The 22,526-nt window shown below is 44.3% G+C and overlaps 1 protein-coding gene across 1 annotated transcript in view; it reads right to left on the minus strand.

Annotated features, from left to right (window-relative positions):
- Positions 1 to 8,624, minus strand: part of LSP1 (lymphocyte specific protein 1) — a 59,156-nt gene extending 50,532 nt beyond the window's left edge. Inside the window, exon 1 of the mRNA XM_075837626.1 lies at positions 8,204 to 8,624. Coding sequence (XP_075693741.1) covers positions 8,204 to 8,283 — 80 coding nt within the window. The 5' untranslated portion in view covers positions 8,284 to 8,624. The remainder of the gene's footprint in view (positions 1 to 8,203) is intronic.
- Positions 8,625 to 22,526: the final 13,902 nt, after the last annotated feature.

The raw sequence follows: 22,526 nt of genomic DNA on the forward strand, positions 1-22,526 counted from the left end.
CCGCTCCTATATATATATATATATATATACCACTGTCCCAAAAAATTCACAAAAACTTTACAAACCAAAACTTTGTACGGTATGTCGCCTTTTCAATAATTCACGGTAGACTTTAGGCTAGGATCACACATGCAGTTTGGGTTGCGGTTTTTGGCTCCGTTTTTTAGCCAAAAGTGCATCCAAAATGAAGGAAAGATATAAATATAAGACTGATGCTTCTTTCTCTTTTGCGCCCACTTCTGTGTTTGGCTTAAAGAACTGCACCAAACATTGCATCAAAATTGACTGTGCGATCCTGGCCTTAAAGTAGAATTCAGCTGCATTATTTTTTTTCCTAAAAATAAAACCCCAGGGAAAAAAAGTCAACAAAAATACCACGAAAAACACAGCAAAATGCTGTGTTTTAAATGATGCCTAATACAAGTGGGAACATGCGGCAAATTTTGTTGCAGAAATTTCTGCGACTGAAAATTAGTTTCATTCCTCTGAATGGTGTTGTTTCTGCAGAAGACACGTGGATTTCTGCACATTTTATTCAGATGAATGAAACTGGTTGTCAGTCGTAGAAGTTTCTGCAACAAAATCTGCTGCTTGTGACTGCCCCCTAAAGGCATGTTTAGACGTGGCGGATGTGCAGCAAAATTCCGCAGCGGAAATCCGCAACAGACTTTTAGTTCTTTGGTGCCTATAACTTTTTTAGTTTACTTAGTGCAGATGTTGCACAAAACAACGGTGCGGAAAGTAGCTTGCAGTTCGGAACTTACGTTCCGCAGCATGCTCAGTCTGTTGCGGAGAAGCAGCGCATTTCAGCCTTTGCAATGCAAAGTCTGAAACCTGCGTCAAGTCCGCTGAGAAATCCGCCACATCTGGATGAACCCTCACATATTCAAATTTTGCATCAGATTCGTTGCTTAATAGCCGCGAAGTTACAGCAAAATCCGGAGCAGAATATTTCCGTCACGTCTGAACATTCCCTAACTGTTGGGGTAACCTTGAGTCAGCACGTGAAAAATGTATAAACTCCATAAAGAAAGCAAGTTAGTCAGAATCAAGGTCAAAGAATCAACAATGACAGCGAGCAGAGCTAATTACTGTGCCGCCATTACTTGCCCCAACTAGGTAACACAGTATATGCTGTAATGCAAGGTTAAGACTACAGGGGGCAGTGGCTTCTGTTTGTATTTTACTTATGTTCCTACATATGTGCACAGCCCTCAGTATCCATATAGACTGCTCTGTGGGTATTTTATGTGCAATACTGAGAAATCGTGTTGCAAATGTGCGAGTGGTTCACTATACCCTTCCGTGGACAGAAATGAAGAATGCTGGAGATATCTGAATGGCGTATCACATCTATAAATAGGGGGCAGGTTTTGATCGTGGTATTTTCATCCATTTGCTGACCCGGGAACGATCACGAGTAGCATAGGAATGATTTATCACAGAAATGGCAATACCTACAGGTGATGCAGCAATGGAACCTAAAAGCGCTAAATAGCAATAGATGGTGACATTTCTTTAATCCAGCATTTGATAATCCAGAAAATCTGATAATCCAGCACTTGTTTCCAGCATAGAACTGCAATATCATATGGAATTTTCTATAGCCAGATTGAGCGGGGTAAATAAATGAGGACATTTCTCTGATTAAAAAAAGGGGGGAATTTATTGAAAGGTTTACGCCACTTTAGTGGCGGTAAAAAGTCGTAAATTTCTGTGCACGCATGTTTTACGCAAAAATTTTAGACGTTCTATCATTATATGCCAGTGTTGTCTCTTTTAAACAAGAGGCAGGGTTAGCGGAAGAGGGTGGGGTGACCTGCGGCCCGACTGATTTACTATAATTCCCGTTAGAAATTGGTGTAAATTATAGCACAAATCCACAGCAGCTCGTAGCTGACATAGATTTTTCTTTGTGGCGCACGGAGATCCCAAGATGCGACAAGTTTTTTAAGAGGCGTACACCTCTTAATAAATGTATCGCATCTTACTCCTGCGGAAATAGACTGGCATATGAAACGCTAGTCTTTAGTAAATCTGAGCCCATGTTATAATAGTAGAATTTGGGTTAACATTGTATTTGGCATTCTTCGTGTTATTTTTATATAGTTTTCTGTTATAGGCTGATAATCTAGGATATCTGATAATCCGGCACCTAGCGCCCATGGATACTGTATTAAAGGAACTTTAGTTTATCATGATATACTGTATAGGACAGCTGCTAATATGTAATTAGGAACTGAAAATAAACTTTTTGGATGAATGGTAAATTTATTAAAGGGGTACTCTCAGAATCAACACTTATCACCTAACCACGGGATAGGTGATAATTGTCTGATCTCTAGGGGCCCACCAAACGCAGGAATGTGGGTCCCGTACCCCCTGTTCCTCCTTACTGCATCCCCTGCAGTGAGGAGGAGCTTGAATAGAGAAGCGGTCAAACATGCGCTGCCGCTCCATTTCATTTCTATGTGTATGACGGAAATAGCTGGGCGCTGTACTCGGCTGTATCCATCATTCCCAAGGACTTTGAATGGAGCGGCAGAGCACATGCCCAATTGCCGAGCCATCCAATATCCATCCAATATCCTCCTCACTGCTCGACCCTCCAGGGGGTTCAGAGGTTTGGAGGGTTCGCACGATCGGTGGGTCCTCCAGTGATCAGATAATTATCACCTATCCATATTTTTTATTCTGGTGCAACCCCTTTAATGACACAGAGTGAATTGGGTCAAAGGTAGAAAGTGACCCTTTAGGGTAGGAACACACAGGATGGATACGCTGTGTAAAAGTACAGAGCGTAACTGTCCTGGAAGCCGCAGGGAATTCTGCCTGAAAAAAACACACCAAATTGTGGTGCAGTTTTTTGGGCGGCATGTCCGCTGCAGAAATCCTGCAGGATTTTTTTTTTAAAAGCTCATACTTACCCCAACTGTAGTCATGGCAATGTGTTCCTCTCTTCTGAGCGTAGCCCGACCTCCTGGGATGACACTGTAGTCCATGTGACCACAGCAGCCTTTGATTGGCTCCAGCAGTGACATGGGATGAAACGTCATCCCAGGAGGTCAGGCTGCGCTCAGAATAGAGGATCACGTCGCTAGGACTACGGCCGTGAGTAAGTATAAGCCTTTTTATTAATTTAAAATAAAAAATAGCGCTTTTTTTAATCTCACTTGCAATATTTGCGGCGGAATCGCAGCATTTCTGCCGTAAAAGTTGTAACACATAGCTCTTTGTTGCGGGTTTTACCTCCACATTGAATTTAATGGGGAAAATCCGCAACAGAAGAGCAGCGATTCCGCAGTATAAATTGACATGCTGCGGTTTCAAAAAAGGTGAATGTATGAACAGTTTTTCGGCTGATTCATTTCGTTGTGTGTGGATGAGATTTGGTCAAATCTCATCCACACGGCTTTTACTGTAAGCTGCGGATTTTCCGCAATGAAATCCGTTGCGAAACATCCACAGTGTTTACGCCCCAGTGTGTCCCTACCCTTAGGGAGGGACACTGAAGAGGCATGCCCATGCACCCAGATAAGTGTGAGGAATGAACAGTAATGACATTTGAAACTGAAAATGTAGTAGCCCCTTCTGGTAAAGAATGGGTTACATGAAGCAGAACATGATAGCCTGTGTGCATAGCTGTGCCTAGAAGGAAGCTGACGGAGAGAGTTAATGTGACAGCTGAGTCAGTGAGGTCATGGATGAAGTCATTGTAGGCAGGGTGGAGGCCTCCAGATGTGTGCATGTGGCTTGTACATCCAAGACTATCCTCCCACTCTGCTCATCCTGTTATATAACAGTTCTAGCTGATCCAATATACCGGTAATGAAGTTTATCCGGGGACCTGGGGCCACATGACTCTTTCCTGTATAGCACAGGGTACTCCCTTACTGGAGTGCACCAGAAAGCCTTGTGTATGATCTCATGACTGGCTGCCATACTTGTGGACACTCGTATCTACTGATTTATGGATATGAAGCATCTCATGAATAAATAGCTGGCACCATTACAAGTTCTAGTTGCTTCTCACTTTACACTTATACGTACCCCAGGCGTACACCCTGTTGATGGATCTTTCGTAAGCTAGAAACAATGCCAGGAGACAAGTGGTAGAAAATGTTACACACACTTTATTTTGTGCATTTTTTTGGGCTGGTCAAAAAAACATGAAACTCAAGTGTTTTTCAGTGCGTTTTTTTTAACAGCAAAATATAGGAAGCCAACACAACAGCGGGCCATATCTCTGTAACGGAGCCAAAATCACTGCGGCCAAAAGTCTATAGTGAAATATAGTGTTTTTTGGCTCCGTTGCAGAGATATGGCCCACTGTTGTGTTGGCTCCCTACATGCTAATTTGCTGTAGTTAGCCAGCAGGGCGTGAACTACCCTTGAGCTGCCTCGCGCTGATTGGTCATAAGAGGCAGGGAAGCTAGCTCCACTCTGTTGAAAAACTATAGCAAATCAGCATATAGGGAGCCAACACAATTGTGGGCTATATCTCTGTAACGGGGGGGGGGGGGAGGGGTTTCAGGAAAAAAAAAACAGAGCTCCCCAGAATCAGGGAGACAGCACTATTCAGGTCAGTTAACTAGTTCAATTTATATGACCTAGCGACAGGTCCTCTTTAAAGGGGTTGTCTAATGCAGAGACCACCAGCGCTTGGGGTCCCTATTTATAAGCCAGAGCAAAGAGTAACTTTGATTCTGGCAGAAGCAGCCTGCCCATGTATTACATGGTCGTCCATTTATTTTAATGCATATAATGTAATATTTCTGAAGCCAGACTAGACACAATCATGAGACAACCTTAATAAAGGGCAATAAATGGGCTCCCTGGTGACAAATATCCTGTAAGGGTAAAGTCCCTGTCGTTGCATGGTACTGGGCTTGCGGTTACACATGCCTAGTATACAGTTATATTGACGTGATTCTCTAACCACTTACCATTATTAGCACTTACAGAATTTGTCTGTCATCGTGCACATACTGGCGTACTAGGAATGCATTTAGGATTTTATGTAATACATGTCATGTGACTTTCTTGTTTTTCTCCCCATAGATGACAAAATAAATGTTGCTCTATTGTGGTATAATAATGTCAATTTCCACTGCCTATGCAGTGTGACAGCAACTCTTCAATGAATTGGATCACTCAAAAGTTGCAGATAGTTGCTCCTTTTGGTGGCTGACATGTTACATATTGAATGGCACAGAGTGTAACCCAATACATTCCTATAGAATGTAATCTCATACAGCAGGCAAAGTCCCATCGCAGAAGTCGTTGCCTAACTGTAACCTAAAGGATGCTAAAAGACTTCCATAGAATGGTGTGAATGGCATATATAAAAATCCAAAACCTGAGAACTTCACACTTCCTTAACTGCAGATGGCAGCATTTGACAGATAAATGAGAGTTGTTTAGAGCGCCATTTCACATTATGTCACAGGCAGCAAAAAGGCCAGAGGCATCCCTGTAAAAGCTTGAACCCTGTTTTATATTGTACCTCGCTTGTTTCCTGGGTATTTATGGAAGGTAAAGCTCTGTGATGTCACCAGAGGCCGCATTGCTATACTTTTCTTTCACTTGTGATGTGAACACCATTGGACTTAAATTTGAGTTTGCAACAAATCTCCGGCTTCATACCATCTTTTTTGCGACACACCGGCACAGGTGGGCGTAGACCCATCCATTCCCCAGGCCCGCCGCCTCACACTGCAGCACTGCCTGACCGGCTATTAACATGCTCATCCTTCTTGCATCAGCTCCTGGACCCCAGTGCAAAATCTGTAACAGGCCCCTCAACTATCCAACGTCTTTTATAGTACTGGCATGCTCAATTAATACAGGGGGATCCTTTGGGTCCCCTCAAGCTCCAGGGCTTGGGTGCGACCGCAACCTCTGCGCTCCTTACAGTTACACCCCTGATTTCGTCATTCAGCTGCATCACAAAACCTTGTCAGAATGATATAATAAATGTATGACTGGTATTACAAATCTCATGGAGAAAAAAATTTAATCTAATAGGTACTTTCCAACACTGAAGACTTAAAAACAAAAGTACTAGTAAATTGTGGAGGAAGACATTTTTGAAAACCGTCAGCCATAAGATAAGAACTTGCCCAAAAAATTTATAAAAAGGCCCATTAATGTAAATTAAAATGTATAAACTGATTCTTAATACTTTCTAACTAGAGATATGATGATATGACATTAGAGGCCCAAAGTCTGAGGCTGCCTCTGTCCATATGCCTTTTTAGATTATATGGACATCGGAGATGGGTGTCCCAGAATTCAGGGCTGCTCTGTAAAAGCTGTAGGGTAGTTCTGGCAAACTCATTGAGTCCATGCATTACATGGACAGCCATTAATTTTAAATGGCCGCCATGTAACGCTACTTTCTCCCTGCAGTGGTCACTGCAGAGGAAATGTATGCCTAGACAAGGCTCCATCGACAGTGAAAGGTGATCGTTAGAGTTAAGAGAAGGCAAACCCTCAGCGATCAGCTGATTTCAGCTTCAATTTAAAAAGGGGTTGTCTTTGTGAGATAACCCCTTTAAGGTAAATATGTCATCAAGACTCTCCTTTTAAATAAAGGTTCCTGTACAATGATAAAAGAAACGGCATACCTCCAAACCGTCCTGTTTTTCGCAAGATTGTTCCGCGAACAGGTTGTAATCAGTGAGTGTTCTCGTGATGTTTTGTGGGAGTTCCTGGGCAGATTCGAGTGTCCCGCGAATGGGGAATGCAAATTTTGGGTGGTAAGCTAGTGGGGCAGTTGCGTACAATAAATTGCCCTCTAAAGGGTAAATCAGAAGACTAGAAGAAGTGAGCCCATCTCAATAACTCTCAAGGGCTGAGGACTCAGGGCTGCAGGGCTATGTATTATGTGACCTCTCTCAGATCTATTAAGTGACTGAAAGCACTAAGCAGGGGTGTAACCTCAGGTGGTGAAGAGGTTGCAGTCGCACCCAGGCCCTGGGGCCTGAGGAGGCCCAAAAGGTCCCTCTGTCCCATATGAGCATGCGAGTATAAATTGTGATAGTTGGGGGCCTGTTACAGATTTTGCCGTGGGCCCAGAATGTAATTCATGTATTACTTATCCACAATTTTATGTTAAATCATAGATATCACATCACAACAAACTCAGCTAGACTAGATAGATAGATAGATAGATAGATAGATAGATAGATAGATAGATAGATAGATAGATAGATAGATAGATAGATAGATAGATAGATAGAGAGTTCGATAGATAGATAGATAGATAGATAGATAGATAGATAGATAGATAGATAGATAGATAGATAGACGATGGGTGGATCAATGGATGGAGAGATAGATGGATAGGTAGAAGATCAAATTGCAATAGATTTTCATTTCATTTTTTACTCTTCATGTACCAACATCATACACATTTTTAAATTTGAAGAACATTGGTACGCCCCCCCCCCCCCCCACTATGTCTGTCTCTGCCCAAATTTCTTGATGCACCTGTCAACAGAATGGAATAACAGTTTGTCGCCGACTATTAATATTTATAATCCACAGGATCCAAGGGATTATTGGAATATCGGACATGAAAAGGAAACTTCTCAGTATTAGGGAAATATTAATTCATTCAATATAGAAATTAAATTTTTTTCTCATTCTACGTCGACTTTCCTACAGATGAAACAATGTACAATATATTTGAATATTTAGCAAAAGTGTCTTGTTCTGCCAGGACCACATGAAAGTATCAAACTGAGCTCAGCTGTTCCACAAACAAGTGGCAAAAGCCTATGCTTATGATGGATCTATGTGTCGGCGCTTTGCATGAAGAACATTTGAAATTGCTTTCATTCCTCTGTCATTCAACATCCGACACATCCAGATTATAATTGTCCGGATGCAGTTCCGCTAAATTTGGCAAAGAAAATCACTCAGGCCTAAAAGTCAATATACAGATGTAGCAGAACTGAGTTTTTCATTAGACGTAGGTGATGATCAGATCACAATGTGTTATATATGATATCACGGCTGCAAGTAATCCTACTCAGACCGATATCACGATGCACAAAAGGTGCAGTCTCAAAGAGTTAAATGACAAATTCAGCTCTGCTACATCTGTTGCAGAAAATATGGCAGCCATGCTCTGTATCTATGCATACATAATATACATTTTTTTGATGGCAAACAGGGATAAAGTCTTATTTCTCACCCTTGAGTCTCCTCCAATTTTTCTTCGAATGCCTGCTCCTCACAACCGTCTTGTCTCTGTGTGTCCCCATTGTCTGACATCTTGTCCTGTCACGGTCAGCGTATCGCTATGTAGCAGTGTCAGGCTGTGTGTGAGGGTGTGGCAGAGTGCACGCGTCTTACAATATGATCCAGATGTGGGTGATATGGGTGTTTGCAAATTTGATTCCTTCTTTTCTTCTCCTGCAGCTAAAACTGAATGGGGTGTGCCTGCTGTGTAGCTGTGGCGAATCGGCTCTTGATGTATTGTCTTACTCCTCGATTCCTTTCTTAGGATACTAGTAAGCATATGTCTTGTGCTACAGGGCAAATCTCTCCTTTCTTCTTTCCTGTATTGTGTCACATCGTGTTGTCTCCTTCCCCCCACCGTCGTACCATTCTACAGGATGTGGTTTTGTGGACATATTACACTTCTGTATTTCATATTGCACAGTTCGCAGGATGCAAATCAGCCAGATATATAGAACCGGTTGAGAGACTAGATAATTCTGTGCAGATTTAATGTAGGATGTTATCGGCAATTCTCCTACATCTTGATTTCTTAAAGCCCCCTGTATATAGCACCATACATTTCCCTCTGTATATAGTGCAACATAGCCCTCTTCAATGTATATAGTGCCACACGGCCCCCCTTTAGTAGATAGTGCCACACACAGACCCCTGTAGATTGTGCCACAGCCCTCCCCCTTGTAAATAGTGCCAAACAGTCCCCCTTGTAGATAGTGCCACACAGCACCCCCTTAGTAGGGCCACACAGCCCCCCCCCCCTTAGTAGTGCCACACAGACCCTTGTATATAGTGCCACACAGCTCACCCTTGTGTATAGTGCCACATAGCCCCCCTGTATAGCTCTGACATATATACAGTACCAGAACAAAGCTCAGTACATAAATACAACACTGGAACCAAGCTCAGTACATATATACAGCACCAGAACAAAGCTCAGTACATAAATACAGCACCAGACCCAAGCTCAGTACATTAATACAACACCAGAACAAAGCTTAGTACATATATACAGCACCAGAACAAAGCTCAGTACATAAATGCAGCACCAGAACAAAGCTCAGTACATATATACAGCACCAGATCCAAGCTCAGTACATAAATACAGCCCCAGAACAAAGCTCAGTACATAAATACAGCACCAGACCCAAGCTCAGTACATATATACAGCCCCAGAACCATGCTCAGTACTTGTATACAGCACCAGAACAAAGCTCAGTACATATATACAGCCCCAGAACCAACCTCAGTACATATATACAGCCCCAGAACCAAGCTCAGTGTCACGTTGGGTTTGTGGACCCACTGGCCATACTGCCTTGACGGAATGGCAGCTGGCCAACAGGGCGCAAGTCACAGTATATAGTTTGTATAGTGTACCTGTGGCAGCTCGGACAGTAGCAATTCAGGCTTGGCTGGGACTAGGCAGCTGGTAGACGTCAGGCGTGGAGTAGCAGGACAGGCGTAGAATACAGCACAGCTCGACTCCAGCACAGCATGGCACTTGACCAGGATAGCACGGGATACTGAATACAGGTACAGGGAATACTGGAAACTGGAAAACACTAGGAGACCATTTGCATAGACAAACTAAAATACGACAAACAAATCTCAGGCAAGTAAAAAAAAAAAGGGGCTGGGCCCTTCTTATAGTCCACGGTACTCATGGGCTAATTTTATGTTAAAGTCTGGTGTGCGCACTGCCCCTTTAAGAGCAGGCACGAGCGCGCGCGCGCACCCTACGAGACCCGGCCGAGGTGAGCGGAAGTGAGCACTCGCATCTCCTGAGGAGGAGACTGGGGCCAGCGCTCGCAGACCCATGGCTGTGGCCGTCAAGAGGTGAGTGAGCCTGACAGCCCGCGGCCATGGACATGACACTTAGTACATATATACAGCCCCAGAACCAAGCTCAGTACATATATAAAGCACCAGCACCAAGCTCATACATACATACAGCACCAGAACCAAGCTCAGTACATATATACAGCCCCAGAGCAAAGCTCAGTACATATATACAGAACCAGAACAAATACAGCTCAATTTAGTGCAACCCCTGCAGTATAGGTTTGTACGGCGTAAAACTACAGTTCCCAGCATGACCCGAATAATGGTAAGGATATGCTGTGATATGCTGTTTCACAAAAAAAAAATCATATCATAATTAAACCACCCATCATCTCGCTGTAGATTATACATTGACTACATTACTGATTAGAGGCAGAATAAACATTTACACTAAGTGACTCACCAGAGACGTCTCAGATTCTAGTTCTTTTTCTCTTTTCTTTTCCATCTGGTCCAGACCTCTATGATTACTTCTCCCGGTCACAACCCATTTCTGGAGTTTTCCGCTCAGATCTTCAGCTTCTCACATTTCTGCACCTATAAACAAAGATAAAATTCTCAACACCCCTAAATATAATAGCACCATACACTGCAGCTTTAATTATAATAGCGCCATACACTGTGTCCCTGAATATAATAATACCATACAGTATGTCCCTGATTATAATAGTACCATACACTGTGTCCCAAACACACACACACACACACACACACACACACTCCAGAGCTGCAAGGTAATTGTAATGACGGGGAAGGGAGACAGACAGGTGAGCCCTAATCTACCCGCCACTCAGTTCCTGCCTACTTGCAACGGCCCGTCCTAGGCGACGGCGTACAACTGGGCAACGGTCCCTACACTCAATAAGTGCACGACAGACAAACAGACAAGGGTACACAGAAGCTAAGGGAAATGGGGCAGTTGCCCACGGCAACACCGTGAGCAACAAGAGTAGTGAACGAGTCGAGTCAAACCAGGAGTGTACGAGGTACAAAACGCAGAGCAGGAGAGTAGTGAACGAGCCGAGTGAAACCAGGAGTGTACGAGGTACCAAACGCAGAGCAGGAGAGTAGTCAGTAAGCCATTGTCAATATGAAGCAGGGACAAATAGTTCAAGCAGCAGCAGCAGAGCCAGGAAACAGGAGAATCACAGGCAAAGGAGGAGCAGGAAGTGAAGGTATAAATAGACAGAGGGCGGGAGCTAGCTCCGTCTGGCCAGGCTGTGATAGGCTCTCCCACTCCTCAGTCTCCCAGCCCGATTGGTAGAAGGAGGGGTCACTCGATCAGACTTAGGAGCAGGTGCAGACTGACTAACCACGGGCGTCGACACAGAAGCTGTGTCTGGCAGATCCTTTACAGTACCCCCCCTTTTATGAGGGGCCACTGGACCCTTTCTAGGTGGACCTGGCTTATTGGGGAACCGAAGATGGAACTCCTGAGCAATACTGCAGCGTGAACATCCCGGGCGGGTACCCAAGTCCTCTCCTCAGGCCTGTATCCTCTCCAATGGACCAGGTACTGGAGAGAGCCTTGGACCATCCTGCTGTCCACAATCTTGGCCACCTCGAATTCTACCCCTTCAGGGGTGAGAACAGGGACCGGAGGTTTCCTCGAGGGAGCCAAGGACAGGGAGCAGCGTTTCAAGAGGGAGGCATGAAACACGTTGTGTATTCGAAAAGACGGGGGTAACTCCAGTCGGAAGGAGACAGGGTTAAGGACTTCAATGATCTTGTACGGCCCTATATACTGGGGAGCAAACTTTTTGGACGGGACTTTAAGGCGCAAATTTTTTGAGGACAGCCACACCAGATCCCCGGCCACAAACAAGGGGTTAGCAGAACGTCTTCTATCTGCCTGAGTCTTTTGTATGCTCTGGGACGCGTCTAGGTTCTTCTGAACCTGGGCCCAGACTGTGCACAGTTCCCGATGAACGACATCTACCTCAGGATTGTTGGAACCACCAGGTGAAACGGAGGAGAACCGTGGATTAAACCCAAAATTACAGAAAAAGGGGGAGACCCCTGACGAGTTACTGACCCGGTTATTAAGGGAAAATTCGGCGAGGGAAATGAAGGAGACCCAATCATTGATAGTCAGAGATAAAACTCCTTAACCCCTTAAGGACGCAGCCTAGTTTTGGCCTTAAGGCTCAGAGCCCATTTTTCAAATCTGACATATTTCACTTTATGTGGTAATAACGTGGGAATGCTTAAACCTACCCAAGCGATTCTGAGATTGTTTTCTCGTGACACATTGGGCTTCATGTTCGTGATAAAATTTGGTCGATATATTCAGTGTTTATTGGTGAAAAATTGCAAAATTTAGAGAAAATGTTGAAAAAATTGCATTTTTCAGAATTTAAATGCATCTGCTTGTAAAACAGACGGTTATACCACCCACAATAGTCACTAGTTCACATTTCCCATATGTCTACTTTAGATTGGCATCGTTTTTTGAACATTTATTTTATTTTTCTTGGATGTTACAAGGCTTAGAACATAAACAGCAATTTCTCATATTTTTAATAAAATTTAAAAAGCCTTTTTTTTAAGGTACCTGTTCAGTTCTGAAGTGGCTTTGAGGGGCCTATGTATTAGAAACCCTGATAAAACAACCCATTTTAAAATCTAGACCCCTCAAAGTATTCAAAACAGCATTTAGAAAGTTTTTTAACCCTTCAGGCATTTCACAGGAATTAAAGCAAAGTGGAGGTGAACTTTGCAAATTTCATTTTTCTTGCGGAATTTCAATTTTATTCATTTTTTTTTCTGTAACACAGAAGGTTTTACCAGAGAAACACTACTAAATATGTATTTTCCAGATTCTGCAGTTTTTAGAAATGTCCAACATGTGGCCCTACTGCGCTCGTGGACTAAAACACAAGCCCCATAAGCAAAGAAGCACCTAGTGCATTTTGAGTCCTCTTTTTTATTAGAATATATTTTAGGCAGCATGCCGGGTTTGTAGAGGTGTTGAGGTGCCAAAACAGTAGGAATCCCCCAATAGTGACCCCATTTTGGAAACTACACCCCTCAAGGAATTCATTTATGGTTGTTGTTACCATTTTGACCGCACAGATTTTTCACAGCACGTATTTGAATTGGGCTGTGAAATGAAAAAAATGTCATTTTTTCCAATAAAATGTCATTTGTGATCAAAATTTCTTATTTTCACAGGGAACAAAATACCCCATTTTCAATTGGGCTGTGACATTAAAAAAATGACATTTTTTCCAATAAGATGTAATTTTTTATCAAAATTTCTTATTTTCACAGGGAACAAAATGCTCAATTTTGTTGCCCAATTTCTCCTGAGTGCAGCAATAACCCATTTGTGGCAATAAACTGCCGTTTGGGCCCATGGGAGGCCTCAGAAGGGAAGGAGCGCTGTGTGTTCTTTGGAGTCCAGATTTTGCTGGATTGGTTTTCGGCTGCCATGTCGCATTTGCAGAGCCCCAGAGGTATCAAAGCAATGGAAACCCACCAGAAGTGACCCCATTTTGGAAACTACACCCCTCAAGGAATTCATTTATGGGTAATGTGACCATTTAGACCCCATAGTTTCTTCACAGAACTTATTTGAATTGGGCTGGGAATTAAATAAATATATATTTTTTCCAATAATATGTAATTTTAGCTCTAAAATTCTTATTTTCACAAGAAATAAAATACTCAATTTTGTTGCCCAATTTGTCCTGAGTGCGGTAATACCCCATTTGTGCTGATAAACTGCCGTTTGGGCCCATGGGAGGCCTCAGAAGGAAAGGAGCGCTGTGTGTTCTTTGGAGTCCAGATTTTGCTGGATTGGTTTTCGGGTGCCATGTCGCATTTGCAGAGCCCCAGAGCTATCAAAGCAATAGAAACCAATCACAAATGACCCCATTTTGGAAACTACACCCCTCAAGGAATTCATTTATGGGTAATGTGACCATTTAGACCCCATAGTTTCTTCACAGAACTTATTTGAATTGGGCTGGGAATTAAATAAATATATATTTTTTCCAATAATATGTTATTTTAGCTCAAAAATTCTTATTTTCACAAGAAACAAAATACCCCATTCTGTTGCGCAATTTGTTCTGAGTGCCGCAATATCCCATTTGTTGTGATAAACTGCCGTTTGGGCCCATGGGAGGGCTCAGAAGGAAAGGACCACCATTTGGCCTACTGGGGATTTTCTAGTGTGAAGTCATGTATGCAGAAGCCCCTGAGGTACCAGTACAGTTGAAACCCGCAAGAAGTGACCCTGTTTTAAAAACTACACCCTTAAGGCATTCATCTAGAGGTGTAGTGAGCATTTTGACCGGAGACCTACAACCCATAAACTGTAATGTGGGTTCTCCCCGGTATGGCAATACCCTACATGTGGCTGTTATCAGCTGCCTGGGCACACAGCAGGGCTCAGAGGGGAAAGACGAGGGGGGATAAGCTGTGCGGAGGGCATCGGGGTAAGTAAAACTGGGGTAAATTATAAACCAAGGGATGTATGATAAATTTTAAAACACTCTTTCATACAGAGCTCTGGTTATTCGGGACACGTGTCACATTGATATATTGTGTAATCCCTTATCGCCCTATAATAGCAGACTTTGCACCTCTTTTGACTTTTTCCCTTCTTGCCAGTTTGGGGAACTTCCCCTGGAAAGTGTTGCCGCCCTGGTACGATGCGTGTGGCCCCGCTTCCAGAAGTACTGGGTGCCCCCCCTTCTTGGTCCCTAAAGATTAGGTTCTTGATAATCACCTCTTGAAATTCCAGGAAAGTTCCCGTCTGGCCTGCACATCGACGTAGCACGTACGCATTGTACAAAGCCATCTGTATGATGTGCACGGCCAGCTTCTTATACCACACCACATAGCGCTGTAGGGCTTCAGGGCTTGATCTTACAAGTCCATCCCTCCCATGTACCTATTGTAGTCCAGGATGCAGTCTTGTTTGGGGGTGGCCTTTCCTTCATATATCCTAAACCTGTAGGTATACCCTGATGCACTCTCACAGCTTATACATCTTCACGCCATACCTTGCCCTCTTACCCGGCAGGTACTCGCGGAATTGAACCCTCCCTTTAAAATGTACCAGGGACTCATCAATAGAAATACACTTCTCGGGGTGTATGCTTGGGAAAACCGGGCACTGAAACGGTCTAATAGGGGTCTCTGTTTATACAAACGGTCAAAACTGGGGTCATCTCGGGGTGGGCACGGCTTATTATCAGTATAATGTAAGAAGCGAAGTATTGCCTCATTTATTTATTTTTTTAGGTTCCAGTTCAGTTCTGAAGTTGCTTTGAGGGGCCCATATATTAGAAACTCCTATGAAATACCCCATTTTAGAAACTAGACCCCTCAAAGTATTCACAACAGCATTTAGAAAGTTTATGAACCCTTTAGGTGTTTCACAAAAATTTAGAGCAAAGTAGAGGTGAAATGTACATTTTTTTTTTTCGTCAGAAAATCCTCTTTATACCATTTTTTTTATAACACTAAAGGATTTATCAGAGAAACGCAAATTAATACGTATTGCCCAGATTCTGCAGTTTTTAGAAATATCCCACATGTGGCCCTCTGGCGGTAATGGACTAAAGCACCGGCCTCCGAAGCAAAGGCGCACCTAGTGGATTTTGAGGCCTCTTTTTTATTAGGCACCATGTCCGGTTTCAAGAGGTCTTGTGGTGCCAAAACATTTGGAACCCCCCAAAAGTGACCCCAATTTGGAAACTAGACCCCTTGAGGAATCCATTGTAGTTTTCTTGGGGTGCATGCGGCTTTTTGATCAATTTTTATTCTATTTTTAGGTGGCGTGGTGACTAAAAAACAGCAATTCTACTATTGTTTTTTTATTCTTTTTTTTTACAGCGTTCACCGTGCGCTATAAATGACATATTCACTTTATTCTGCGGGGAGAAACGATTACGGCGATACCAGATGTTTATAGGTTTTTTTTTATGTCTTATGGCGTTTGCACAATAAAATACGTTTTGTAAACAATCATTCACTTTTTGTGTTACCTTATTCTAAGAGCCATAACGTTTTTATTTTTCAATCAATAAAGCCGTGCGAGGACTTATTTTTTGCGTAACGAACTGTAGTTTCGATCAGTACCATTTTTAGGTACATGCAACTTTTTGATCTCTTTTTATTCCATTTTTTGGGAGGTGAAGTGACCAAAGAATTGTGATTGTGGTACGGTTTATTATTATTTTATTTTACGGCGTTCATCGTGCGGGATAAATAATGAAATAATTTTGTAGTTCAAGCCGTTACGGACGCGGCGATACCAATTATGTATAGTTTATTTGTTTGTTTATATATTTTTATTAATAATAAAGGACTGATAAGGGAAAAGGGGGGATTTTTACTTTTATTACTTTTAAATCTTTTATTTTCTTATTTTTACACATCTTTTTTTAACTTTTTTTTAACTTTATTACTTTGTCCCACTAGGGGACTTGAGGGCAGGAGGCCCTGATCGCTATTCTAATACACTGCACTACATGCGTAGTGCAGTGTATTAGAACTGTCAGCTACTCACTGACAGCAAGCATAGTGGGTCCTGACGTTGTCAGGACCCACTAGGCTTCCGTCTATGGCATAGCCGGACGCCATTGTTTGGTGTCCGGTTGCCATAGTCACCATCGCCGGCCGCTATCGCGTAGCAGGCCGGCGATGGCAGCTTAACCCCTAAAAAGCCGCGATCTCTATAGAACGCGGCTTTTAAGGGGTTAATCAGCGGGGACACAGCGATCGGTCCCCGCTGTAGGAGCTGTGACAGCTGCTGAACAAGACAGCAGCGTCACAGCTCCTGTATGTGTCGGGAGGACGGCCGAAACGGCCGTTACTCCCGTGACGTACTATTACGGCATGGAGCGCGAACGATACAGCTGCCATGACGTAATAGTACGTCAAGGAGCGGGAAGGGGTTAAATATTGTTCTAGAGACTGATTAGTCCTCTCCGTTTGGCCATTAGTTTCAGGATGGAAGGCTGAGGAGAAGGAGAGATCAATCTTCAACTTTTTACAGAAAGCTCTCCAAAACAATGAAACAAATTGTATCCCTCTGTCAGAAACAATATTGACAGGAACCCCATGGAGACGCAGGATGTGTTTGACAAACAAGGTAGCTAACGTCTTAGCATTGGGTAGTTTCTTGAGGGGCACAAAATGGCACATCTTACTGAAGCGGTCTACTACAACCCACACCACCGACTTGCCTTGAGATGGAGGCAAATCGGTGATAAAATCCATGGAGATATGGGTCCAAGGTATCTGAGGAATGGGCAAAGAACATAGTCCGCTGGTCGGGACCTGGGAGTCTTGGACCTAGCACAAATTTCACAAGCGGCAACGTAGGCCTTAACGTCTCTAAGCAACCCAGGCCACCAATAGTTTCTGGCAATGAGATGCTTGGTACCCAGGATGCCTGGATGGCCAGATAGTGCAGAGTCATGATTTTCCCTGAGTACCCTTAGCCGGAATTGCAGGGGAACAAACAGCTTGTTCTCAGGAAGGTTCCCGGGAGCTGAACCTTGATTAGCCGCAATTTCGGAGACTAGGTCAGAATCAAGAGAGGAAATGATTATACCTGGGGGCAAAACACAAGCAGGATCTTCCTCCGAAGGAGGGCTGGCCATGAAGCTACGCGACAGTGCATCAGCCTTAATATTTTTGGACCCAGCCCTATAGGTGACCAAAAAGTTGAATCTAGTAAAAAATAACGCCCATCGAGCTTGTCTCGGGTTAAGCCTCCGGGCAGATTCTAGGAAAACCAGATTCTTGTGGTCGGTAAGGACCGTTACCTGGTGCCTAGCCCCCTCCAGGAAGTGTAGCGCCACTCTTCAAATGCCCATTTAATGGCTAAGAGTTCGCGGTTGCCAATATCATAGTTACTCTCAGTGGGCGAGAACTTCCTGGAGAAGTAGGCACAGGGATGGAGATGGGTGAGGGACCTGGTACCCTGGGACAAGACAGCACCCACTCCCACCTCGGAGGCGTCAACCTCCACGATGAATGTCTCCATTTGGTTAGGCTGAATCAGCACTGGGGCCGAGATAAAGCACTTCTTAAGGACCTCAAAAGCCTGGACCGCCTCTCGAGGCCAGTGGAGGAGATCAGCACCTTTGCGAGTAAGATCCGTAAGAGGCTTAGCGATGACCGAGAAGTTAGCAATAAATCGCCTGTAATAATTAGCAAACCCCAGGAAGCACTGTAACGCCTTCAGGGAGGCAGGTTGGACCCATTCAGCCACAGCCTGAAACTTGGCAGGGTCCATGTGGAATTCATGAGGAGTGAGGATTTGACCCAAAAATGGTATCTCCTGCACCCCAAACACACATTTTTTGGTTTTAGCAAACAGTTTGTTTTCCCGAAGGGCCTGGAGCACCTTCCTGACATGCTCAATGTGGGAGGACCAGTCCTTGGAAAACACAAGTATGTCATCAAGGTACACTACAAGAAATACCCCCAGGTAGTCTCTTAAAATCTCATTTATAAAATTCTGGAAGACCGCGGGAGCATTACACAACCCAAAGGGCATGACGAGGTATTCGAAATGACCTTCGGGCGTGTTAAACGCAGTCTTCCACTCATCCCCCTCTTTGATGCGGATAAGGTTATAAGCCCCCCGTAAATCAAACTTAGAGAACCATTGGGCCCCCTGAACCTGATTGAAGAGATCAGGAATCAAAGGAAGGGGATACTGGTTCCTTACAGTGACCTTATTCAAGTTTCGGTAGTCAATGCACGGCCTAAGACCACCATCCTTCTTCCCTACGAAGAAGAAGCCATCACCTACAGGAGAAGTAGAGGGGCGAATGTAACCCTTGGCCAGGCATTCCTGGATATACTCTCTCATAGCCTCACGTTCGGGACAAGAGAGATTAAATATCCTACCCTTAGGGAGCTTAGCTCCTGGTACCAAATTGATTGCGCAATCGTATTCTCTATGAGGAGGTAACACTTCAGAGGCCTTTTTAGAAAAAACATCAGCGAAGTCCTGAATAAACTCAGGTAGAGTGTTCACCTCCTCAGGGAGAGAAATTTAATTAACAGAAAAACATGATGTCATGCATTCATTACCCCATTTGGTAAGATCCCCAGTATTCCAATTAAACGTGGGATTATGCATCTGCAACCAGGGAAGGCCTAAAACCAAATCGGACGATAATCCCTGCATCACCAGTACAGAGCACTGCTCCAAATGCATGGAGCCAACAAGGAGTTCAAAAACAGGGGTATGCTGTATAAACGTACCATTAGCAAGAGGAGTGGAGTCGATACCCACTACCGGGACAGGTTTAGGCAAGTCAATCAAAATTAGCATGGGGCGTAGCTAGGGGGGGGCAGGCGGGGCATGTGCCCCGGGCGCAAGGGAAGGGGGGGGGCGCCGAAGAGCAGCTGATCGCTGCTGACAGGCAATGTCGGACACCTGCAGCAGCTTAGGAAGAGCCAGGAAATTAGGGCGTTCTGACTGGGGTCTGTGACGGCCAGGGAGTGGACCAGTCCAGTCACCTGACTTGTCACCTGACCTCACATCAGTGACATGAGGTCAGATGACTCAGGTAAGGGGACAGGTCCACTCCCGTGCTGCAGCCTCCCAGCATCTGAAGTTACACATGCCGAAAAGCAGAGAGGAAGCTCCGCCCACAGCCCGTCCTGACCTGTCAGCAAGGAGACATGGTGAGTGTCTGTGTGTGTAGTGTGAATACAGTGTGTGTCTCTCTGTGTTTGTATGTGTATATGTTACAGTGTGTGTCTGTCTGTGTCTCTGCATGTGTTTGTCTCATATCTACTACATTATCTGTACTCAGAGAGTTATCAGTGTGCTATCTGTAGTGTTACATAGGACTGCAGGTAACATCTACTACATTATCTGTACTGTGTAGCAGAGCTGAGATTGTAATTTAGCAGAATGTGTTATCTGTGGTGTTACATAGGACTGCAGGGGACACAGCTACATTATCAGTACTCAGAGAGTTATCACTGTGCTATCTGTGGTGTTACATAGGACCGCAGGTAACATCTACTACATTATCTGTACTGTGTAGCAGAGCTGAGATTGTAGTTTAGCACAATGTGTTATCTGTGGTGTTACATAGGACTGCAGGGGACACAGCTACATTATCTGTACTCAGAGAGTTATCACTGTGCTATCTGTGGTGTTACATAGGACCGCAGGTAACATCTACTACATTATCTGTACTCTGTAGCAGGGCTGAGATGGTAATTTAGCACAATGTGTTATCTGTGGTGTTACATAGGATTGCAGGGGACACAACTACATTATCAGTACTCAGAGAGTTATCACTATGTGTTATCTGTGGTGTTACATAGGACTGCAGGTAACATCTACTACATTATCTGTACTCAGAGAGTTATCACTGCGTTATCTGTGGTGTTACATAGGACTGCAGGGGACACAACTACATTATCAGTACTCAGAGAGTTATCACTATGTGTTATCTGTGGTGTTACATAGGACTGCAGGTAACACTACTACATTATCTGTACTCAGAGAGTTATCACTGTGTTATCCGTGGTGTTACATAGGACTGCAGGTAACACTACTACATTATCTGTGCTGTGTACATATGTGCCTGTGTGCGTATATATGGGTCTGTTTGTAAATGTGTCTTTATGCTTGTATATTTGTGCCTTTTATGTATTTGTATATGTTCCTGTCTGTGTATTTATCTGTGCGCGTGTGTGTGTGTGTGTGTGTGTGTGTGTGTGTGTGTGTGTGTGTGTGTGTGTGTGTGTCTATATATTTACCTGTTTGTAAGTATTCCAGAATGTGTGTATGTATATTTGCCTGTATGTCTAAATATCTGTCTTTATGTATGAACAGTATATATGTTCCAGCGTGTCCATATATGTGGTTAATTTTTGGTTTGTGTAGGGGGCGGCAATAGAGTGTCCCGCACAGGGCGCCATCCAAGCTAGGGCCGGCCCTGGCTGTCACCAACCCTAGTCAGAAGGAACTCCGCCGCTGCCTGCGCCGAATGACCTCCTCGGCTTCTCCGGTAAGTCACACCAGGCAGAGCGGAGAGTGGTAGCGGTAGGCTACTGCTCACCGGTCTGTTCACAGTGTGGCGCTAAGTACAAGGGGTGGGAATGTGGCGCTATTTACAAGGGGGGGAGGAAGTGTGGCGCTATTTACAAAGGGGCAGCGGGCTGTGTGTGGCACTATCTACAGGGGGCTGTGTGTGGCCTCTTTAATTTATTTTCTGTTAATTTATTTTTATGTTAATTACATTATAGAACTATATCGCTTGTAAAATGTAGAAATGCTTTTATAATCGCGTTACATTATAAAAATTGTGAAAAAAAAATTACACCTCATTGATTGGTAGGAAAAGAAAACATGGCAAGGGGGAAGGAGATGTCGGGAAATAAGTTGGGGGGGGCACCAATCTGAATCTTTGCCCTGGCTGCAGGAGAACCTAGCTACGCCTCTGATATTAGCAGAAGACCCTGAATCCACGAAGGCACTGCCGGTAGCAGACCTACCACCAAAAGAGACCTGAAAGGGAAGCAAGATTTTATTAGGTTTCATATTTATGGGAAATACCTGTGCGCCCAAGTGATCTCCCCGATGATCACTTAGGCGCGGAAGACTTCCGGCTGCTTATTCTTACGCCTAGGACAGTTGTTCACTTGATGCTTGTCATCCCCACAATAGAAGCAGAGACCATTCTTCCTGCGGAACTCTCTACGTTGTTGGGGAGACACGAAGGCCCCGAGTTGCATAGGTACATCCGAGTTTTCCGTGGAAGAACGAAGCAATGGAACCTCGGGAGCCATCATGGGGGGGTCAGAGGAGAAGGCACCAAAACGTTCAAGTCGTCGTTCCCTGAGACGTCGGTCAAGACGTACCGCTAAAGCCATAACCTAATCTAGGGAGTCAGAAGAGGGATAGCTAATTAACAGGTCTTTCAGGGCGTTCGACAGACCCAATCTAAACTGGCACCTCAATGCAGGGTCATTCCACCGAGAAGCTACACACCACTTCCTAAAATCAGAACAGTACTCCTCAACGGGTCTCTTACCCTGACGTAAGGTCACCAGCTGACTCTCGGCAAAGACAGTCTTGTCAGTCTCGTCATATATGAGCCCGAGAGCAGGAAAAAAAAAGATCAACAGAGGAAAGTTCAGGGTTCGTCAGGAGCCAAGGAGAGTGCCCATTCTTGGGGCCCGTCCTGGAGCCGGGACATAATTATACCCACTCGCTGGCTCTCAGAACCTGAGGAGTGGGGCTTTAAATGGAAATAGAGCCTACAACTCTCCCGAAAGGAGAAAAAGGTCTTCCGGTCCCCTGAGAACCGGTCAGGCAACTTGAGGTGGGGTTCAAGAGGTGAGGTGGGGGGCACTACCAGGGTAGCATCATGCTGGTTGCCCCTCTGAGCCAGGGCTTGGACCTGTAGGGAGAGGCTCTGCATTTGCTG

The sequence above is a fragment of the Rhinoderma darwinii genome, chromosome 9, assembly GCF_050947455.1.
Source record: "Rhinoderma darwinii isolate aRhiDar2 chromosome 9, aRhiDar2.hap1, whole genome shotgun sequence".
Classification (NCBI taxonomy): Eukaryota; Metazoa; Chordata; class Amphibia; order Anura; family Rhinodermatidae; genus Rhinoderma; species Rhinoderma darwinii.